A 21,623-nucleotide genomic window follows, 5' to 3' on the forward strand; every position below is an offset into this window, starting at 1 on the left:
CATTTCTGCTGTAGAGCTTTTTAATAAACTTTTACTCCTGCTCTAAAACTTGCCTCAGTCTCTCCTTCTGCCTTATGCCCCTCAGTGGAATTCTTTCTTCTGAGGAGGCAGGAACTGAGGTTGCTGCAGACCCATATAGATTCCTTCCCACTTACATATTTTAGTGCCACGTGACTCAGATACCGTCCACCAGTAACAAGGGCACACATTAACTGAAAATGCATCATAGACCTATAATATAAAACTCCTATGAAAAAACAGGAGAAAGGGCCAGGTACGGTGGCTCACGCCTGTAATCCCAGCTACTTGGGAGGCTGAGGCAAGAGAATTGCTTGAACCTGGGAGACGAAAATTGCAGTGAGCTGAGATCGTGCCACTGCACCTCCAGCCTGGGCGACAGAGGGAGACTCCATCTCAAAAACAAAAACAAAAACCAATTAAACACAAAAAACCCAGGAGCGACTCTTCATCATACTGGGCCAGGCAATCGTTTCTTAGGACGCCAAAAGCACAAGCTGGATGAACTACAAAAGTTTTCAAAACGAAAACCTTTGTGCTGTAAACAATTCCAACAAGTGGGTATAAAGACAACCCACAGAATGGGAGGAAAGGGATTTGTACGGGCATCAACTTTCACAACTTAACAATTAAAAGACAATCCAATTCTCAAATGGGCAAAGAATCTGGATATTTCTCTAAAGATATACAAATGAACAGTAAGCACATGGAAATACAAATCGAAACTACAGTGAGATACCATTTCATATCCACAGAGTGGCCGTAATTAAAATGAGACAAGTACTGGGGAGGATGTGGAGAAATCAGAACCCCTATACGCTGCTAGTGGGAATAGAAACTAGGGATGGTCCTTTGGAAAAGTTTGGCAATCTCTCAAAGTAAAACGTGGAATTACCACATGACCCGCAATTTCAGTCTTAGGTGTATACACCCTTCAGAAATGAAAACATGTTCACATAAAATCTTGAACACGAATGTTCATTAGCAGCATTCATATATATATACACACACACATATATATGTGTATATATATGCCAAAGAGGACACAAGCCAATGTCCATCAGGTTATGAATGAATAAATATAATGTGGTATAGCCATACAATGGACTACTATTGGGCAAGAAAAAGGAATGAAGGACCAATGCATGCTACAACACAGATGAACCTTGATGACAGTATGCTAAATAAAAGCAGCCAGTCACAAAAGATTACAAGTCGTATGATTCCATTTATGTCAAATGTCTAGAATAGGCAAATATAGAGAGACAGAATGTACATTTGTATTTGCCTGGGACTGGGCTAGGGAGTGACTGCTAATGTGTATGGGGTTTTAGAATGGATGAATATTTTCTAAAATTAAATTGTGATGGTTGTACAACCTTATAAATACACTAAAACCCATTGAATTGTATACTTTATTTTTATTTATTTATTTTTTTCAGACAGAGTCTTGTTTTGTTGCCCTGGCTGGAGTGCAGTGGCACGATCTCGGCTCACTGCAACCTCACCTCCCGGGTTCAAGTGATTCTCCTGCTTCATCCTCCCGAGTAGCTGGGAATACAGGCATGTGCCACCACGCCCGGCTAATTTATATATTTGTAGTAGAGATGGGCTTTCACCATGTTGGCCAGGCTGGTCTTGTACTCCTGATCCTCAGGTGATCCACCTCTGCCTCCCAAAGTGCTGGGATTACAGTGAGCCATTCGCCTTGCCTGAATTGTATACTTTAAATGGGTGAATTGCACAGCATGTAAATCACGTCAATAAAGCTGTTTAAATTTAAAAGGGAAGGAATCTGCTTCTTCCTACTGGCTGAAATACAAATGTGTTGGCTGGTGCCAGTGCAACGACCTTGAGACCCCAAGTTTACAGAGTGATGAGACTGGCAGATCAACAGTACAGCAATCTGATGATTTTATGAGGTTGATCTACCAGCCCTGAACTGCTTCCCTCTGAACTTTTGCATGGGAAATAGAATTTGACCTTGTAAGCAACTATTTTTCTGGATTTTCTGTCATAGCTAAATCTAATCCTAAAGGATACACTACCCAGTTTAGAGCAAGTCATTCCATTTTATGTCTTAATTCCTTAATCTACAAAATGGGTACATTTTGTTTCCCTAATTGCAAATACAAAGAAAGGTTAGATAATGCATGCGCTAAATATTTAATTCCTTGGAAGTTAAACATAAACTAAAGCCAAAGTTTCTTTAGATAATCTACTTCTATAATTTGTGTTTTTTTTTCCTTTTTGTGAAGAATAGGATCTTGCTATGTTGCCCAGACTGGTCTCGAACTCGTGAGCTCAAGCTATATTCCTGCCTCTGCCTCCTTAAGTGTTGGGAATTACAGGTGTGAGCCACTGAGCTCAGCTAGGTAACCTACTTTCAAGTACATCCTATTGATATGCATTTTTAATAGGTTTGGAAATACTGCATTCTCAACACTTGTGCTTTGTTGTTTATACTACTGCAATTTTAAGTTTGAAAGGCAGCAGGTGAAAACAATTTTAAAAATTAGAAAATGACCAGGCGTAGTGGCTCACACCTGTAATCCCAGCACTTTGGGAGGCTGAGGTGAGTGGATCACCTGAGGTCAGGAGTTCAAGACCAGCCTGACCAACATGGTGAAATCCCGTCTCTACTAAAAAAATACAAAATTAGCCAGGCGTGGTGGTGGGCTCCTGTAATCCCAGCTACTCGGGAGGCTGAGGGAGGAGAATCACTTGAACCTGGGAGGTGGAGGTTGCAGTGAGCTGAGATCGCGCCATTGCACTCCAGCCTGGGCAACAAGAGTGAAACTCCGTCTCAAAAAAAAAAAAAATAACTTTTTTGGACAGCAAAAAATGTAATTATAATAAAAGGCATTTCCCTAACAGTTATTATTCTATTTAAAGTGACGGTAAGTTCATAATGTAATTTTTAATGTAAAAGACAAATAAATTAGATTTCAATAAAGTAGGATTAAAATAAAAAAGGCAGCTGCCTTTTAATTAAAACAAGACTAAAAGCTGATACACTAAAAAATATCTGAAAGGATGCACATCAAAATGTTACTAGTAGTTTTTAATTTCTAAATTTTATTTTTTACTTTTTTCTTTTTCTTTTTTTCGAGATAGAGTCTTGCTCTGTCGCTTAGGCTGGAGTGCAATGGCATGATCTCGGCTCACTGCAACCTCTGCTTCCCAGGTTCAAGTGATTCTTCAGCCTCAGCCTCCCGAGTAGCTGGGATTACAGGCGCCCGCCACCATGCCTGGCTAATTCTTGTATTTTTAGTAGAGATGGGGTTTCACCATGTTAGCCAGGCTGGTCTTGAACTCCTGATCAGCCCACCTCGGCCTCACAAAGTGCTGGGATTACAGGCAAGAGCCACTGCGCCCGGCTTTTTTTTTTTCACTTTTTAAAAGAGACAAGTTCCCCGTGTGTTGTTCAAGCTGGAATGCAGTGACTATTCACAGGTGTAATACCACTACTGATCAGCATTCGTTCTTGCTCCTTTTCCAGTGGGCAACCTGGTGGTCCCCAGTTCCAGTGAGATCACCAAATTGATGCCAAACTTAGTGCAGACACCTGACCGACTGGCAGAGCACACTACACCCCAGAACTTCTGGGCTCAAGAGATCCTGCTGCCTCAGTCTCCCGAGTAGCTGGGACAACAGGCACGCACCACTAGAACTGGCAGTGGTTGTATGTGAAAGGCAGAATAATAGGTGATTTAAGGATCATTTTAGCATATCTGCATATTATAATTTTCTATAATGAATATAAATTATCTGTGCAAAAAATACATTAAAACAAATGACAAAGAGCCAAATATTGGTCTACTGAATAAGCCATTTCCATTTGAAGATTTAGTGCAATGAGCAATTTTTTCATAAAATGGTTTGTACTTAGGAAAAGAAGGAACAAAGGAGTAAACCCTACTAAAGAGTCTTCATGCTAGTTCAGCTCATGACACAAAGAATAGTTGAAAAATTAAACACGCCATTGAGTTAGTATTCAAAAATATCACATCTTTACATTTCTGAGTATTAAATGAAAGTAATGTTGGTTAAAGCAAAGGCACCTAATAAATGTTTGATTATCAAACTGAATGACTCTGCCAAATAAAATGACAAGTGTATTTGCATATAACTGTTTTATAACAAGGGTAAATGATTTCACAGATCCTTTTAATGAACAGTATTTCATTCTTAACAGTTCTTTAACTGTCAGCAAAAGATTGCTCTCAAAATACTTTAAGGCACTGAAATAGATGCACACATATTATCAACATGCTGAAATGTCATGAAAAATTATACTGAGAGAAGTATATAAAATAAGATTATTTTTTAAACGGAAAAAAATGCATAGTAATTAACCAATAAACCAGAATCTGTAACATTAGATATGTATTTCTTTTTTCTTTTTTTTTGCGACGAGTCTCGCTCTGTTGCCCAGGCTGGAGTGCAGTGGCGCGATCTCGGCTCACTGCACCCTCTGCCTCCGGCGCTCAAGTGATTCTCCTGCCTCAGCCTCCTGAGTAGCTGGGACTACAGGCACGCACCACTACGCCCAGCTGATTTTTGTAGTTTTAGTAGAGACAGGGTTTCACCATGTTGACCAGGATGGTCTCGATCTCTTGACCTCGTGATCCATCCACTTCGGCCTCCCAAAGGGCTGGGATTGCAGGCATGAGCCACCGTGCCTGGCCTAGATATGTATTTCTATATATCATCCCTAACTATTTTTTTCAAGAAACTGAAGACAGTTTTGAAACAATTGCTTAGGTCAAATTGTATTCCACATCTAAGATGATTATTTTCAAGTTTTCCTTCCCTTAGCAAATTCAGTTTGTTTTCCAAAGTCAATCTCTTTTGATAATTCTACATATTTAACTAACAACTTTACAACTTTTAAATTGTCAGGTAAAAAGCTTTACTGGATGATTCTCATTGTAGAGAACCTTTGAGAATATTATTCACATTAATGAACGTTTCACAGTTAGAATAATGAAGGTTATTGCTGACAACAGGCCTTTCTCCATAGGACCCTTACTGGGATGTATTCTACAGGTACATACAATAGAACCTCCTGTGTATCTTCTGGTTAAATAATTATAAACCGGAAAATCTACCAAAGAGGCTTTTCTATTGGTACACAAGAAACATTCTCAATGAGAGACCCCTACATGGAGAATCATATGTTGACCATAATTATGCAAATAAAAATGCTACATGATAGGCCTATATGAAACATTTTCTTAGATTCCTGAACATGTATTAACAATCATCGTGTTATTTTCTATATCAGAAAGATAAGTTCATTGATTTTTACCATTGCCTCATTTTTTAATTTTTAATTTTTGGTAAGAATATTATTTTTGTTTCACTACAGAGAGGCTCTAACGTTGCTGTGTAAACATTACCAACAATAAATATTTATTTTCTATTATGTACCTATTCATTTCTAAGAGTAACGGACAAAAGGAAAAGGCTCTCCTTTGTCCTCCCCTCTTTTCCTAATAAAAAGACAGCCTTCTGCCCTAAGGCAGGCTGGGAGCTAGGAAAAGCAGCATTCTCACAATAGACTGCAATCAGAAGATAGATTTTATGTCAGGTCATTTAGTTACATAGATATTTCCCTGTTGCTATTCCTGAGTCCTTAGTAAAAACCTTAATTAAATGTTCCAGCCTTGTCTTGGCTGTGCTACAGGAGGTAAAGCACAAGTTTATGTCATGATTGGTTCAGCGACAAAAGGTAACAGACTCTTTCCAAGAGCAAACTGGGTGACAAGGATAAACTTAGTGGTCTAGCAGATCTGTTTCAGTGGAGTCTTCCACTGTCCCTGGTGAAAGCAGGCAGGTTTTATTTTCTCAGGGTAAAAGCTTAGAACAGAATTTCCTGAAGAAAGGTACTTCTACCTCATACTTAAGAATCACGTAAGATTAAAAATGCAGAGATCTGAGACCCATCACAGACACAATGAATCAGAATCCTTGTGGTAGGTGGCAGGAATAGCATTTTTGAAAAGCTGCCCCAAATGATTCTGAAACTAAGGCTTGAGAATCATTGTGAACCATCACTTTATATAGATTGGTTCTCAAAGTGTGCCTGAGGGATCCCTGGAGGTTCCCGAGACCCATTCAGGGCACTGTGAAGTCAAAATGTTTTTCATAATCATACTAAGGCGTTATTTGCTCCTTTTCACTCTTTCACAAGTGTACAGTGGTTTTTTCCAGAGTCTACATGATATGTGACTGCATAACAGACTGAATGTAGAAGACATGAGAACCCATCTATCTTCTTTATGACAGAAAGTAATTCCCCAAAAAAAGCCGGCCGCTTTCCCCACTAAATTGTTTCATGTTTTATAAGTTATTATTGGCTGGGCACAATGGCTCATGCCTATAATCCTAGCATTTTGGGAGGCTGAGGCGGGTGGATCACCTGAGGTTAGGAGTTAAGAGGCCAGCCAGGCCAAATGGCGAAACCCCATCTCTACTAAAAATACAAAAATTAGCCAGGCGTGGTAGCGGGTGCCTATAATCCCAGCTACTCGGGAGGCAAAAGAATCGCTTGAACCTGGGGGGCGCAAGTTGCAGTGAGCCGAGATTGCACCATGGCACTCCAGCCTGGGTGAAAGGGCAAAACTCTATCTCAAAAAAAAAAAAAAAAAAAAAAAAATTATTATGGCAGGGTTTTACTCTATTGCCTAAGCTAGAGTGCAGTGGCACAATCTCGGCTCACTACAACCCCTGCCTCCTGAGTTCAAGCAATTCTCCCTCAGCCTCCCTAGTAGCTAAGATTACAGGCGCATGCCACCACGCCCAGCTAATTTTTGTATTTTTAGTACAGATATGGTTTTACCACATTGACTGGGCTGGTCTCGAACTCCTGACGTCAGGTGATCTGCCTGCTTTAGTCTCCCAAAGTGCTGGGATTACAGGTGTGAGCCACCACATCGGACTAATTTTTGTAATTTTTATAGATGGGGTTTTGCCTTATTGCCCAGGCTGGTCTCAAACTCCTGGGCTCAAGTGATCCACCTGTCTTGGCCTCCCAAAGTGCTGGGATTACAGGTGTGAGCCACCACGTCCAGCCAGAAGTTATTATTTTTAAATGAATTTTTTTTTTTTGAGACAGAGTCTCGCTCTGTTGCCAGGCTGGAGTGCAGTGGTGCAATCTCGGCTCACTGAAACCTCTGCCTCCTGGGTTCAAGTGATTCTCCTGCCTCAGCCTCCCATGTAGTTGGGATTACAGGCACACGCCACCACACCCAGCTATTTTTTTTTTGTATTTTTAGTAGAGATGCGGTTTCATCACGTTGGACAGGATGGTTTCGATCACCTGATCTTGTGATCCACTCGCCTCAACCTCCCAAAGTGCTGGGATTACAGGCGTGAGCCACTGTGCCCAGCCCATAAATAACTATTTTAAGCATTTAATATTTAATATGGTAATATATACAGCTCACATAAACAAATGGTCTTGAGATAAAAATGTTTGAGAATTGCTGCTTCATGGCATGCATCTCGCACCCTATGAACATTACTGCTGCTATGGACCACTTAGTTCCTTGGCACACTCAATGCATACTTCATTTTGAATCTGATTCAACAGATCATTTGCAAAAAAAAAATGTTAAACTTATTTTCAGGTATGGGGATTTAATCTGACAGTGAAAAATTGAGGTCTAACTGGATTTAGTTAAAAGTCTAAGATATAAAGCATGTTTTTCTTCGTGATATCAAATTGAAATAATCTTTAAATGTATTCACAAGTTGACTGTGATGTATGAAACAGAAAACCAGCTGGGCACAGTGGCTCACACCTGTAATCCCAGCACTTTGGGAGGCCTAGGCGGGAAGATCACCTGAGGTCAGGAGTTCGAGACCAGCCTGACCAACATGGTGAAACCCTGTGTCTACTAAAAATACAAAATTAGCCAAGCATGGTGACGTATGCCTGTAATCCCAGCTACTTGGGAGGCTGAGGGAGGACAATCGCTTGAACCCAGGAGGCGGAGGTTGTGGTGAGCCGAGATTGCACCACTGCACTCCAGCCTGGGCAATAAGAGCGAAACTCCGTCTCAAACAAACAAACAAACAAACAAACAAAGAAACAGAAAACCATATTTTATGTGATGCATTTAAAAAATATTAGTAATGTGACACATATAGGCATTAGATTCTGAGTGGTGGCAAATGAATGGCTAATCCCAAATGTTAGCCAAAAACAAATCTGTAATTTTTGAAAGAAAATAAAATGGAAAGGGAATAGGTTTTCTAGAAAGAATTTTCTTTTATTACATTTTTAGAAAGTGTAGAAATGTGAGTAGGCAGATTAACCTTGACACTATACTAAGCTACACAATTTTATTTTTATTTTTTAAATTAAAAAAATATATAGACAGGGGTCTCACTCTGGTGCCCATTCTGATTTTAAACTCCTGGCTTCAAGTGATCCTCCCAACTCAGTCTCCCAAAGTGTTGGGATTACATGCATGAGCCATTGCGCCCGGCCACAATTTTATTTTATTTTATTTTATTTATTTTTGAGAGGGGGTCTTGCTCTGTCGCCAGGCTGGAGTGCAGTTGCTCAATCTCAGCTCACTGCAACCTACACCTCCTGAGTTCAAGCGATTCTCCTGCCTCAGCCTCCCGAGTAGCTGGGACTACAGATGTGCACCACTACGCCCAGGTAATTTTTGTATTTTTAGTAGAGATGGGGTTTCACCATGTTGGCCAGGATGGTCTCAATCTCTTGACCTTGTGATCTGCCTGTCTTGGCCTCCCAAAGTGCTGGGATTACAGGTGTGAGCCACCGCGCCTGGTCGTATTTAGCTCTTTAAAAACTCTGAGGCAGCTAACATTTAAATAAATCCCTGCTGTCCAGGAATGATGTTTGAACGAATATTGTGAACACATTCGCTAATTTATACCATATTAAGATTCTAAATAATACAGCTATTTAATATATATTGATAACTGGTATTTGAAAATAAGTCTATTTTTCTGAGTAGCCTTTTGGAGAAAGTGCACTGAATATAGTTTCCAGTCGTATGCTACTTTCTTAACTTGGACTTATCTAAACATCTTCTCGTTAGCAGAGAGTTCAACAGCACTCAAACCAAAAGTCCAGTGAGTCTGACTTCTCCCGTCCCCACCTTTGGTTTGCATGTCCGCTTACAACCGTCATTTCTTTGCGAAGTTTCCACTTAGTCTATCAAAAATCAGGGCTCTGAAAGTTCTCTAAAAGGTGCGGCAGTTTTTTGGAGTCTCTGAATGATGACGGCATTCTGTAAATCTGCTTCTTCCAGTGTGAGTGTCTCATCTAGCAACCTGAGGACAGGAAGAGCTGTTGCCAGGGAAAACGGAGGACTTCTTTGAGATCCTTGGTATTTTTCAATGAAGTCTTTGATATGGCTTACTCTGTAAAACAGCAAAAACTATTAATATAATTTTATGAAAATTTGAATTAGCTAATTTATAGTAATAACAACTGGTAAAAGTATCTGGATATGCTATTATTGTTATTTTTAGAGATAGTGTCTTGCTTTGTCATCCAGGATGGAATGCAGTGGTGCCATCATAACTCCTGGGCTCAACTGATCCTCCTGCCTCAGCCTCCCAAAGTGCTGAGATTATAGGCATGAGCCACAACACCCAGACTCTGGATATGTTAATACAGAGAATAACTGAATTGTGATATAACTGATTATTTGGACTATCTTTTAAAGTCTGACTCCCAGAAATTTGATGACAATAAGGAATTACTACTGTTAATTATCTTAGGTAAGACAAAGGAATTATGGCTATGTTTTAGAGAGGCTGTCACAATTGTAACATGATGGTCATGTAGCCATGGATTATAGAACGCATCCTCATTTCACAGATGCTAAAATGTGAAAAAATATGCAACTTACAATTAATGAAATATGCATATTACGTAATAAATAATTCTCTCATTCAATCAATTCACTAAAATTCACTACGTGCCACTTTACTAAACCTGAAAGGGCTACCAAAAAAGTCTAAGACCCAGTCCTGTGTATTCATTTGGGTACCAAAAATTGGATAACCAAAGGTTAAAGCTTATGTCAAAGAACATAAACATAAAAAGCAAGAAAACAAAGGTTAAAAGAACTAGGGAAAGATTTCTGGAGGTGGAAGGATTGGAGTGTGGACTTAAAAGACAGGTCCAGCTGCTCAGGAGGCTGAGGTGGGAGACGAACATTGAGCCTGGGAGACGAAGGTGCAGTGAGCTGAGATCATGTCACCTTTCATCTAGCTGGGCGTGTTGGCACACACCTGTAGTCCCAGCTACTCAGGAGGCTGAGGCAGGAGAATCGCTTGAACCTGGGAGGCAGAGACTGCAGTGAGCTGAGATCTCTCCACTGCACTCCAGCCTGGGGACAGAGCGAGACTCCATCTCATAAAACAAAACAAAACAAAAACACCAAAAATTAGCCAGGCGTGGTGGCGGGTGCCTATAATCCCAACTACTTGGGAGGCTGAGGCACGAGAATCCCTTGAACCCAGAGCCGAGATCATGCCACTACACTCCAGCCTAGGCAACAGAGAGAGACTGTCTCAAAGAAAACAAACAAATAAAACAAAATAAAACAAAAACAAAGGAGGCCGGGCGCTGTGGCTCATGCCTGTAATCCTAGCACTTTGGGAGGTCAAGGTGGGCGGATCACCTGAGGTCAGCAGTTCCAGATCAGACTGGCAAACATGGCCAAACCCTTTCTCTACTAAAAATATAAAAAAATTAGCCAGGTGTGGTGGTAGGTGCCTGTGATCCCAGCTACTTGGGAGCCTGGGGCAGGGAGAATGGTGTGAACCTGGGAGGCGGAGCTTGTAGTGAGCCAAGATGGCACCACTGCACTCCAGCCTGGGCGACAGAGCGAGACTCTGTCTCAAAAAAAAAACCAAACCATATATATATATAAATACACACATACATATATGTATATATGTATGTGTGTGTGTGTGTGCGTGTGTGTATAAAATAAAATATAAAATTGCATGCATTTCTTTTGTTAATCTGTCTTTTGTTAAAGGGGTCTCAGCCATGAATCTAGGCAATGGTTGAAGAAAATCTTTTCTCCCCAACAAGGTCAATTAATCAGAAAAACACAATTTCATCTCTGCTGGACCTAATTATATAACTTTAAAATATATAAAGCAAACGTTAACAGAAGTACATAAGAAATAGACAAATCCATACATAATCAAAGTTGGAGATTTTAGCACAATTCTCTTGGTAACTAATAAAATAAGCAGAAAAAACGGAAGAAAAACACAATTTTTTAAATGATTGAGTCCGAAAGCCACCAAGCCATCAGTAGGACAGAACACGGAAGACATGTGCTTCAGAAATGCTGGGGGTTGTGGTGGCCATATAAGAGCTGTCTAGTGCAGGGTGTCAGAGTCCAAGTAGGGTGAGGAAAATATCCAAGCTGGCGGGTAGGAGAAGAAGGGTCATGGCTTAGTAGCTTTTAAGGACAGTTTTGCTTTTTTCAACTTGACATGAATGGAATCATAGTGTATGTGTTCTATAGCTTTTTAATCTCCACATTATGTTTTGGGACTCATTCATGTTGATGGGTGCAGCCATAGCAAATACTTTTTTTCCTTCTGAGATGGAGTCTTGCTCTATCACCCAGACTGGAGTGCAGTGGTGTAATCTCAGCTCACTGCAACCTCCACCTCCTGGGTTCAAGCCATTTTCCTGCTTCAGCCTCCCAAGTAGCTGGGATTACAGGAGCGGGCCACTACACTCAGCTAATTTTTGTATTTTTTGTAGAGACGGAGTTTCACCATGTTGGCCAGGCTGGTCTTGAACTCCTGACCTCAAGTGATCTGCCCACCTCGGCCTCCCAAAGTGCTGGGATTTCAGGCCTGAACCACCGCGCCCAGCTGCAAATATTTTTTGATTACTGTCTTCCATTACATGAAAATAATTATTCAGTCTATCTTTATTGGTAACAGTGCAAGTTTACATGGCTGTATCAGTCAGCCATTGCCCAGTAAAAATCAAAACAGAGCAGGTTGTCCCAAGCAGAGTAAAAAAGCATTCATATGGAAGAGCAGTTGACTGCAGTGTGTCAGATCCAGACAGTGGTGAGGAGAGCATCTGAGGAGAGGCAGCCCAGAGTGTCAGTCTACCAAGGGGAGGAGGTCATTGGCATGGAGTCCTGAAGTCATGCAGTGTGAGAAGGCATTCCAATGAAGGGGGGCCCTGGGGTGATGATGTGTCAGAGAGTCTAGTAGGAAGAGGAGGGAATCCATATTGGAATTCAACAAGGAGAGTCAAAGCCCAAGCAGGGTGACGAGGGCTTACATGTGGGGTAGGAGGCAGCAGTGGAAAAAGGACATTGGTCACATATAGGAAAACTGATTAAATACATAAATATGTTAACTATAACTGGAGCCAGGCCTTGCACTGTAGAAGTTAGTTATAAATATGGAAAGGAGAAAATTAGAACAAACCTTATGGTTTTTTTTTTTTTGAGACAAGGTCTGGTTCTGTTGCCTAGGCTGGAGTACAGTAGTGCAATCACAGCTCCCAAAGTGCTTGACCTCCCCAGGGCACAGGTGATCCTCCTACTTCAGTCTCCTGAGTACCTGAGACCACAGGTGAGTGCCACCACATCTGGCTACTTTTTGTGTTTTTTGTAGAGATAGAGTTTCACTATGTCGCCAAGACTGGTTTTGAACTCCTAGGCGCAAGTGGTCTGTCTGCCTAGGCCTCCCAAAGTGCTGGGATTACAGGTATAAGCCACCATGCCTGGCCCTACCAGACTAAAATTGGAGGTATCTACGTGGACTCATGGTTTTTGATATATAAAAATACAGAAATAAGGCCGGGTGTGGTGGCTCATGCCTGTAATCCTAGCACTTCGGGAGGCCGAGGCAGGTGGATCGCTTGAGTCCAGGAGTTCGAGACTAGCCTGGGCAAGAGGGTGAAACCCCATCACTACTAAAAGTACAAAAACTAAGGAGGATCACCTGAGTCTGGGGAGGTGGAGGCTGCAGTGATCTCTAATTATATCACTGCACTCCAACCTGGGTGACAGAGTGAGACCCTGTCTCAAAAAAAAAAACCAGGAATAAATACAGATACAAACATAAGTGCATATATATACATATATATACACACACACATACACGTATGTGTATGTATAGGTTTTTTTGTGTGTGTCTTTGTTGATTTTGCTATCAGGGTAATGCTGGCCTCACAGAATGAGTTTGGAAGTATCCCCTCTTCAATTTTTGAAATAGTTTTCTTTTTTGCATGTGTGTGTGTGTGTGTGTGTGTGTGTGTGCACGCGCTCACACACACACACACACACACACACACACAATTCTTTCCACACCGAGGGCCTGGAAGCAGTGGTATCCCAATAAGTGTATCTAGTACTACCCAGATCCTAGATTGTCAATATCACTGTCCACTAAAAAGAACAAGGGATTCCTGGAAAAGCATAGAATGAACTTGAAAAAAAATTTTGTGCTGAAAACAAGGAAATGTTCAAGAATTATGGGAGCATTTCAAAATAACACAGGAACCAGTTTAAAGGAGGTCTCACAAACTACCTGAGACAATGTGCATATCAAAATAAATAATGATGGTAAGAGTTCATAAACTGTTGAATAAAATAGGAAACTATGAGTAGATATAGATATAAATCAATCAATCAATCAATCGATCTGAGGTCTTGTGAGGAACATAAGTATCCTATTTCAAAGTCCTTCCCCACAAAATACAGATTAATTACAAAGGGAAAATGAATAACTTTACAGTAAAGAACTCTGGTAGAGACCACTTTAATCAAGTGTCAAATTTAACATCATCATAATGGGACAAATGTAAATGATGCCACCTGTTGGAATACAATGAGACGTACAAAGCATTAGTTCTGTCACACCCTGCCAAAATTAGTGACCTAAATATAAGGAAGCATCAAACAAGATAAATTGGCTTGTAATACTTTAAAAAGTCAAGGTTGGCCGGGCGCGGTGGCTCAAGCCTGTAATCCCAGCACTTTGGGAGGCCGAGACGGGTGGATCACGAGGTCAGGAGATCGAGACCATCCTGGCTAATACGGTGAAACCCCGTCTCTACTAAAAAATACAAAAAACTAGCCAGGCGTGGTGGCGGGCGCCTGTGGTCCCAGCTACTTGTGAGGCTGAGGCAGCAGAATGGCATGAACTCGGGAGGCAGAGCTTGCAGTGAGCTGAGATCCGGCCACTGCACTCCAGCCTGGGCGACAGAGCGAGACTCCATCTCAAAAAAAAAAAAAAAAGTCAAGGTTATAAAAATCAAAGGAAGACAAGGAACTATTTCAAACTGACATATCACAACTAAGTGCAATGTGTAATTCTGAATGGCCTTTTGCTATAAAGGAAGTTATTAGATAAAATGGAAGATCTTGAATTAGGGTCTATTAGTCGACACAAGCATATTAAGGTTAAGTTTCCTGATTTAAATGGCTGTATTGTGGTTATGTGGGAGAAGGTCCTTGTTTATAGATAATCTATACCTAAGTATTTCAAGTGATGGGTCATCAGACTGGCACTAATTCTTGAATGCTTAGGGAGAAAAGTTGCTTTATTTTTTTGAGATGGAGCCTAACCTCTGCCTCCCAGGTTCAAGTGATTCTCCTGCCTTAGCCTTCTGAATAGCTGGGATTACAGACATGTGCCACCACAGCTGGCTAATTTTTGTCTTTTTAGTAGAGAAGGGGTTTTGCCATTTTGGTCAGGCTGGTCTCAAACTCCTGACCTTGTGATCTGCCTGCCTCGGCCTCCTAAAATGCTGGGATTACAGGCAGGAGTCACTGAGCCCAGTCAAGAAAAGTTCTTTATATTGTTCTTGAACCTTTTCTGTGATTTTTTATTTATTATTATTATTTTTTTTGAGATGGCTCGCTCTGTCACCCAGGCTGGAGTGCAATGGCGTGATCTTGGCTCACTGCAAGCTCCGCCTCCCAGGTTCATGCCATTCTCCTGTCTCAGCCTCCCGAGTAGCTGGGACTACAGGCGGCCGCTACCATGCCTGGCTAATTTTTTGTACTTTCAGTAGAGACAGGGTTTCACTGTGCTAGCCAGGATGGTCTCGATCTCCTAACCCCGTGATCCGCCCATCTCAGCCTCCCAAAGTGCTGGGATTATAGGCGTGACCACCTTTTCTGTAAGTTTTTGCTGGTTTGAAATTTGGAGTAATTATTTGAAAATAAGAAAAACAATTTAGTATATTTTAGGAATACGTATATACTAGGTAAAGCTATAAATAAAAGCAGCAAATTATCAACACAAATTTAGGACAGTGGTTATTTCTCTCTTCCCCAGAAGAAAAGAGACATGATCACAGAAAGACACATAAGGTATACTGATAAGAATCTATGTTCTGAGGTAGGTGGTACATATGTATTTTATTCTTATTCTTTTAAGTTTCTCTGTATATTTGTTATTTATCTGTGCTACATTTCCTGAAAAATAAATAATTTTTACAAAAGGAAAAACGACATATGCTATATATGGTATGTTTCTATTTTTAATTAAAACAAAACAAACTTTTTTTTTTTCTTCCTTTTGAGACAGGGTCTTGCTCTGTCACCCAGGCTGGAGTACAGTGGTGAGATCATGACTCATTGCAGCCTCAACCTCCTGGGCTCAGGTGATTCTGCCATCTCAGCCTCCTGAATAGTCCCTAGCCTCCCAAATTGCTGGGACTACAAGCAGGAGCCACGACACCCAGCCAAAAAAAGCTTTTAAGAAGGCTGGGCATGGTGGCTCATGCTTGTAATCCCAGCACTTTGGGAGGCTGAGGTGGGCGGATCACCTGAGGTCAGGAGTTTGAGACCAGCTTGGGCAACATGGTGAAACCCTATCTCTACTAAAAATACAAAAATTAGCCAGGCATGGTGGCACATGCCTGTAATCCCAGCTACTCAGGAGGCTGAGGCAGGATAATCACTTGAACTCGGGGGATAGAGGTTGCAGTGAGCCGAGATCGTGCCACTGCACTCCAGCCTGGGTGGCAGAACACTCTGTCTCAAAAAAAAAAAAAAAAGCTTTTAAGAAGAAATAAAAGACTGCATCAAACTGATGATAATGATTATCTCTGAGCAGTGGAATTCATATGAACTTCAATTTCTTTTAATGCTTTTCTGTATTTTCATTCTTTCACTACAATTAACAGAAGGGTATGCATATAATGCTAATGACTAATTTAAAACATTAAAAATAATTCTTTTATAATTATGTGTCTAGTTAAACAGAAAAATGAATCAAATGATGAGAATCAAAATCCCAAAACAGACTGAAAATACTTCATTGTTATTATTATTATTTTTTGAGATAGGTTCTCACTGTCACCCAGACTTGCAGTGTGGTGGTGCAATTCGTCTCACTGCAGTCTCTACCTCTTAGGCTCAAGCGATTCTCCTCCCAAGTAGCTGGGACTGCGGATGTGCACCACCATGTTCAGCTAATTAAAAAAGTTTTTTTTTGTAGAGATGAGGTCTCACTATATTGCGCCACTGCACTCTAGCCTGGGCAACAGAGCGAGACTCTGTCTCAAAAATAAATAAACAAATAGATAGATAGATAGATAGATAGATAGATAGATAGATAGTTGGATAGATAGATAGAATGCTTGGCAGGATGCAATGGCTCATGCCTGTAAGCCCAGGCTAAGGCAGGAGGATGAATTCAGTCCAGGAGTTTGAGACCAATCTGGGCAACAGAGTGAGACCCCCTTTCTACAAAAGTTTTTAAAATTAGCTGGCAATACATAAATAAAAAAAATAAAAGTTAGCGGGGCATGGTGGCATGTGGCTGTAGTTCTATAACTCAGGAGGCTGAGGTGGGAGGACTGCTTGAATCCAGGACTTCAAGACTGCAGTGGGCTATGACTGTGCTACTGCACTCTGGCCTGGGCAACAAAGATTCTATCTCTAAAATTAAACTGTTGACCGAACTGAAAAGAAGAAATGAAATTTAAACTTGGTGAAAAAAAATCATATACTGAAATTGAAGACTCACCTATGAGAAATGTTAAATTTCTGAACAATCCTTTTCCCATTGGCTAACCAGATCTGTATATTAGTAATGGGTTCCAAGTTGTTCAGCGGAACAGCAGACAAATTATTTTTATTTTCAACTTCAATATTCTTTGCTTTAGAAACAATTTTTGGTGTGGCACTAAGGAAATCCAGACAACAAAGTTAGACATGTTTTTCCATTCAATAAACCTTTATCATTAAATAATTACTATAAAAATATTACAGCAAGTATAGCTTTTAGGAAGATTTTTGTAAGTTATATCTGTTTCTTCAATAATAACGAAAGATATATTATTTATGTCCACAATATATGATGGTATGATGGTTCTAATAATCTGATGAAACTATATATATCCAAGTAATTTGTAAGCTACATATATTATTACTGGTATTTATTGAGTAGTGCTTTACAGAATGGATAATTTTAAAGAAGGTTCACAGATCTATGGACTTTACCTTTACCTACTGCCCAGGTTAAATTTCTAAAATAAATGATAAATTCTTTATTGAGCTTAGTCCTTAGGTTATAATGAAAAAGAAACTAAATAAAGTACTTCCTGATCATTCTGAAGGGTACATCCAGATATATTTGTACATGTGGATGAATATGTATGCACCTTACCAATCTTGATAATTAAAAATATGAGAATTTATAAAAATCAAAGAGCTCCCATATCTATCTAATCTCTCTGCGTATTCTGTTAGATAGGATGGAAACTGTAAAACTTGAAAATAGGCCGGGCGCGGTGGCTCACGCCTGTAATCCCAGCACTTTGGGAGGCCGAGGCGGGCGGATCACAAGGTTAGGAGGTCGAGACCACGGTGAAACCCCGTCTCTACTAAAAATACAAAAAATGAGCCGGGCGCAGTGGCGGGCGCCTGTAGTCCCAGCTACTCGGGAGGCTGGGGCAGGAGAATGGCGTGAACCCAGGAGGCGGAGCTTGCAGTGAGCCAGGATCGCGCCACTGCACTCCAGCTTGGGCGACAGAGCAAGACTCCGTCTCAAAAAAAAAAAAAAAAAAAAAAAAAACTTGAAAATAATTTAAGGCTTTGATACTGACACTGATTTTCATTTTTATTACCTCAAAATTCATACATAGATCATAGAACAAAATGTTGCAGGCAGTGGTAACCATAAAAGAGAATAATAGGCTGGGCGTGGTGGCTCACATCTGTAATCCCAGCACTTTGGGAGGCCGAGGTGGGTGGATCACCTGAGGGTAGGAGTTCAAGACCAGCCTGGCCAACATGGCGAAACCCTGTCTCTACTAAAAATACAAAAATTGGCTGGGCATGGGGGTGTGTGCCTGTAATCCCAGCTACTAGAAGGGCTGAGGCAGAAGGATTGCTTGAACCAGGGAGGCAGAAGTTGCAGTGAGCCAAGATCGTGCTGCTACACTCCAGCCTGGGCAACAGAGTGAGACTCTGTCTCAAAAAAAAAAGAAAAAACAAAAAAAAAAGAACAATAATATTCAAAAGCTAGCACATGTACTCTATAGTAGTGAGTGAAAGGGAGAGAAAAGAACTTACCAATTGAATTCTGTCCATAAAGAGCCAAGCCCTTCTGATTTGAAAAAACCAAAAAAACCTCCAAGATTTTTTAGTGTGGTGCTGGCATTTTTTTTTTTTTTTTGAAATGGAGTTTCACTCTTGTTGCCTAGACTGGAGAGCAATGGCACGATCTTGGCTCACTGCAACCTCTGCCTCCTGGGTTCAAGCGATTCTCCTGCCTTAGCCTCCTGAGGAGCTGGGATTACAGACATGTGCCACCATGACTGGCTAATTTTTTTGTATTTTTAGTAGAGACAGGGTTTCTCCATGTTTGTCTGGCTGGTCTCGAACTCCTGAGCTCAGGTGATCCGCCCACGTTGGCCTCCCAAAGTGCTGGGATTACAGGCATGAGCCATTGCACCCGGCCAGGCATTGTGAATATACACTTAGGTAACTATGACTTAGGAGTCCTCATAAAAATTAACATTAAAAAAAATCTAATTTCCAATGGGAGAAATGATAAGCTCTATTCATGTGGTCTACATGGGTAAAATAATGATAGACAGAATATTAGTTAAGCCTTGATCTATGGAAAACAAGACAATAGGCATACTTACCTTCCTAGTCTGTGACCCTGTCCTGAAAAGGGCTGGAACACAGGCTTTGTAGACAAACATATTTCATTTTTCTTGTCTTCAACTTTAACGTCCACCTCCTCTTTATCAAAAATTCCCTGTAATTCTGAAGGTAATTCCCTTGGAAAACAAAGAAATAAAATGATAAAGCTCCCCGGGTATTTTATTTCTCTGAAAAACATTCTGTACATACAAAAAATGAATAATACGTAGAAATATACAGAAATAAGATATATAATATTCCCTACAATGAAATAACCAAATATATTCAAAACAATGTAGTTAAATAATATGAACAACACTGAAAACCCATAAGAACAATATAATTTTTAAGACCATAAGCTCATGAATAGCATGAGTTTTAATTATTATTATTTTTTATTGTGAAAACATATATTTTTAAAATTTTCTGTAGAGACAGGATCTTGTCCAGGCTGGTCTTGAACTCCTGGGCTCAAGCGATCTTCCTCCCTCAGCCTCCCAAAGTGCTGGGATTATAGGCGTGAACCACCGCCCCGCAACCAGCATGAGTTTTATAGCAGTACCTAGAATAGTACTAAAGTCATGAAATACTTGATGACTATATACTACACCAAGCTTGTCCAACCGGTGGCTTGGGATGGCTTTGAATATGACCCAACAAAAATTTGTAAACTTTCTTAAAACATTATGAGATTTATGAGATTTTTTTGCAATTTTTTAAGCTTATTGGCTATCGTTAGTATTAGTGTATTTTCGTATTTTATGTGCGCCCCAAGACCATTCTTCTTCCAATGTAACCCAGGAAGCCAAAAGACTGGACATCGCTGTTAACTAAGCAATTTGAGTTTTTTGTTTTTGTTTTTGGTGGGGGTGGGGTGGACAGGGTCTCATTCTGTTGCCCAGGCTGGAGTGCAGAGGTGCAATCATGGCTCACTGCATGACCTCCTGGGCTGAAGCGATGCTCCTGCCTCAGACTCCTGAGTAGTTGGGACTATAGGCCACCATGCCCAGCTAATTTTTGTATTTTTTGTAAAGATGGGGTTTCACCATGTTGTCCAGGCTGGTCCTGAACTCCTAGGCTCAAGTGATCTGCCCACCTCAGCCTCCCAAAGTGTTGGGATTACAGGTGTGAGCCACCACGCCTGGCCAAAGGACAAATTTTAACAAATTCTAATAAAGTAGTTGATTTATTCTGATAACAGAAATAACACAAATTTATTTAGTATATATTTATGATTTCTGTACTTTTCTTTTTTCTTTTTCTTTCTTTTTTTTTTGAGATAGGAGCTCACTCTGTTGCCCAGGCTGGAGTCCAGTGGCACCAACATGGCTCACTGTAGCTGCGACCTCTTGGGCTCAAGCAATTGTCCCATCTTAGCTGCCTGAGTAGCCAAGACTACAGGCGTGCGCCACCCAGGTGATTTTTTAGGTTTTTTTTTGTAGAGAAAGGTTCTCGCTATGTTGCCAGGGCTGGTTTAATTCCTGGGCTCAAATGATCCTCCTGCCTTCGCCTCCCAAAGTGCTGAGATTACAGGCATTAGCCACTGCACCTGGCCTACCTGGCCTTTATTTTTGTGTAGATAAGCCATACTTCAATAAGAAAGTTTAAAAAATATTTTAGTGAATAAATACCACTCTATACATACCGCAATTCTATGTAATTGTTTTATTTTTTTCTGTTTGAGTTAAAAGGCACTCAAAGAATGAGATAAAATATTCGCAAATCATGTATCTGATAAGGAATTTGTATTCAGAAAAAATGAAGAATTCTTACAACAAAAAGGCAAATAACCCACCTGAAAATATAAACAGGCTAAGCACAGTGGCTCACGCCTCTAATCCCAGCAATGTGAAAGGCCCAGGCAGGTGGATCACCAGAGGTCAGGAGTTCAAGACCAGCCTGGCCAACATGGTAAAACCCTAGCCGGGTGTGGTGGTACATGCCTGTAATCCCAGCTACTTGGGAGGCTGAGGCAGGAGAATCACTTGAACCTGGGAGGTGGAGGTTGCAATGAGCCGAGATCATGCCACTGCACTCCAGCCTGGCCGACAGAGTAAGACTCTGTCTCAAAAAAAAAAAAAAAAAAAAAAAAAAAAAAAGCAAAAAACTGGACAGAGGATTTGAACAGACATTTCTCCAAAGAAGATGTACAAATGGCCAATAAGCACATGAAAAGACACTCAACATCACTGGTCATTAGAGAAATGTAAATCAAAACCAGAATGACATACCCCTTCACAACCACTAAAATGGCTATAATTTAAAAAAACAGAAGCTAACATGTATTAGGATGTGGAAAATTGGAACCCTCATACATGGCTGGTAGGAATGTTAAATGGTACAGCCACTTTGGAATACATTTGGGCAGTTCTTCATAAAGTCAACATAAGAGTTAATAATTCCACTCCTAGATTTATACCTGAGAGAAATGAAACCATA

The 21,623-nt window shown here is 40.6% G+C and overlaps 1 protein-coding gene and 2 long non-coding RNA genes across 6 annotated transcripts in view; 2 read left to right on the forward strand and 1 right to left on the reverse strand.

Moving 5' to 3' along the window:
* Nucleotides 1-3,094: 3,094 nt before the first annotated feature.
* Nucleotides 3,095-4,731, forward strand: LOC144333906 (uncharacterized). The gene is made up of 2 exons (XR_013403039.1): nucleotides 3,095-3,237; nucleotides 3,365-4,731. It is a non-coding gene; the product is annotated as an uncharacterized LOC144333906 (long non-coding RNA).
* UBXN2A (UBX domain protein 2A) overlaps nucleotides 4,172-21,623 on the reverse strand; it is a 72,288-nt gene continuing 54,836 nt past the window's right edge. For 3 of the 4 annotated variants that reach the window (XM_015111809.3, XM_077960086.1, XM_028831944.2), the window contains 3 exons: nucleotides 19,184-19,321; nucleotides 17,056-17,214; nucleotides 8,280-9,429 (listed from right to left, as the gene is read on the reverse strand). In XM_015111809.3, the coding sequence (XP_014967295.2) occupies nucleotides 9,231-9,429; nucleotides 17,056-17,214; nucleotides 19,184-19,321 (496 nt within the window). In that variant the 3' untranslated portion in view covers nucleotides 8,280-9,230. Of the gene's footprint in view, nucleotides 9,430-17,055; nucleotides 17,215-19,183; nucleotides 19,322-21,623 lie in introns of all 4 variants that reach the window. The other variant, XM_028831943.2, reaches the window with a different exon arrangement.
* On the forward strand, nucleotides 12,503-16,606 carry LOC144333898 (uncharacterized). Its single transcript, XR_013403031.1, has 2 exons — nucleotides 12,503-13,075; nucleotides 15,637-16,606. It is a non-coding gene; the product is annotated as an uncharacterized LOC144333898 (long non-coding RNA).

This window comes from Macaca mulatta, chromosome 13 (genome assembly GCF_049350105.2).
Source record: "Macaca mulatta isolate MMU2019108-1 chromosome 13, T2T-MMU8v2.0, whole genome shotgun sequence".
Classification (NCBI taxonomy): Eukaryota; Metazoa; Chordata; class Mammalia; order Primates; family Cercopithecidae; genus Macaca; species Macaca mulatta.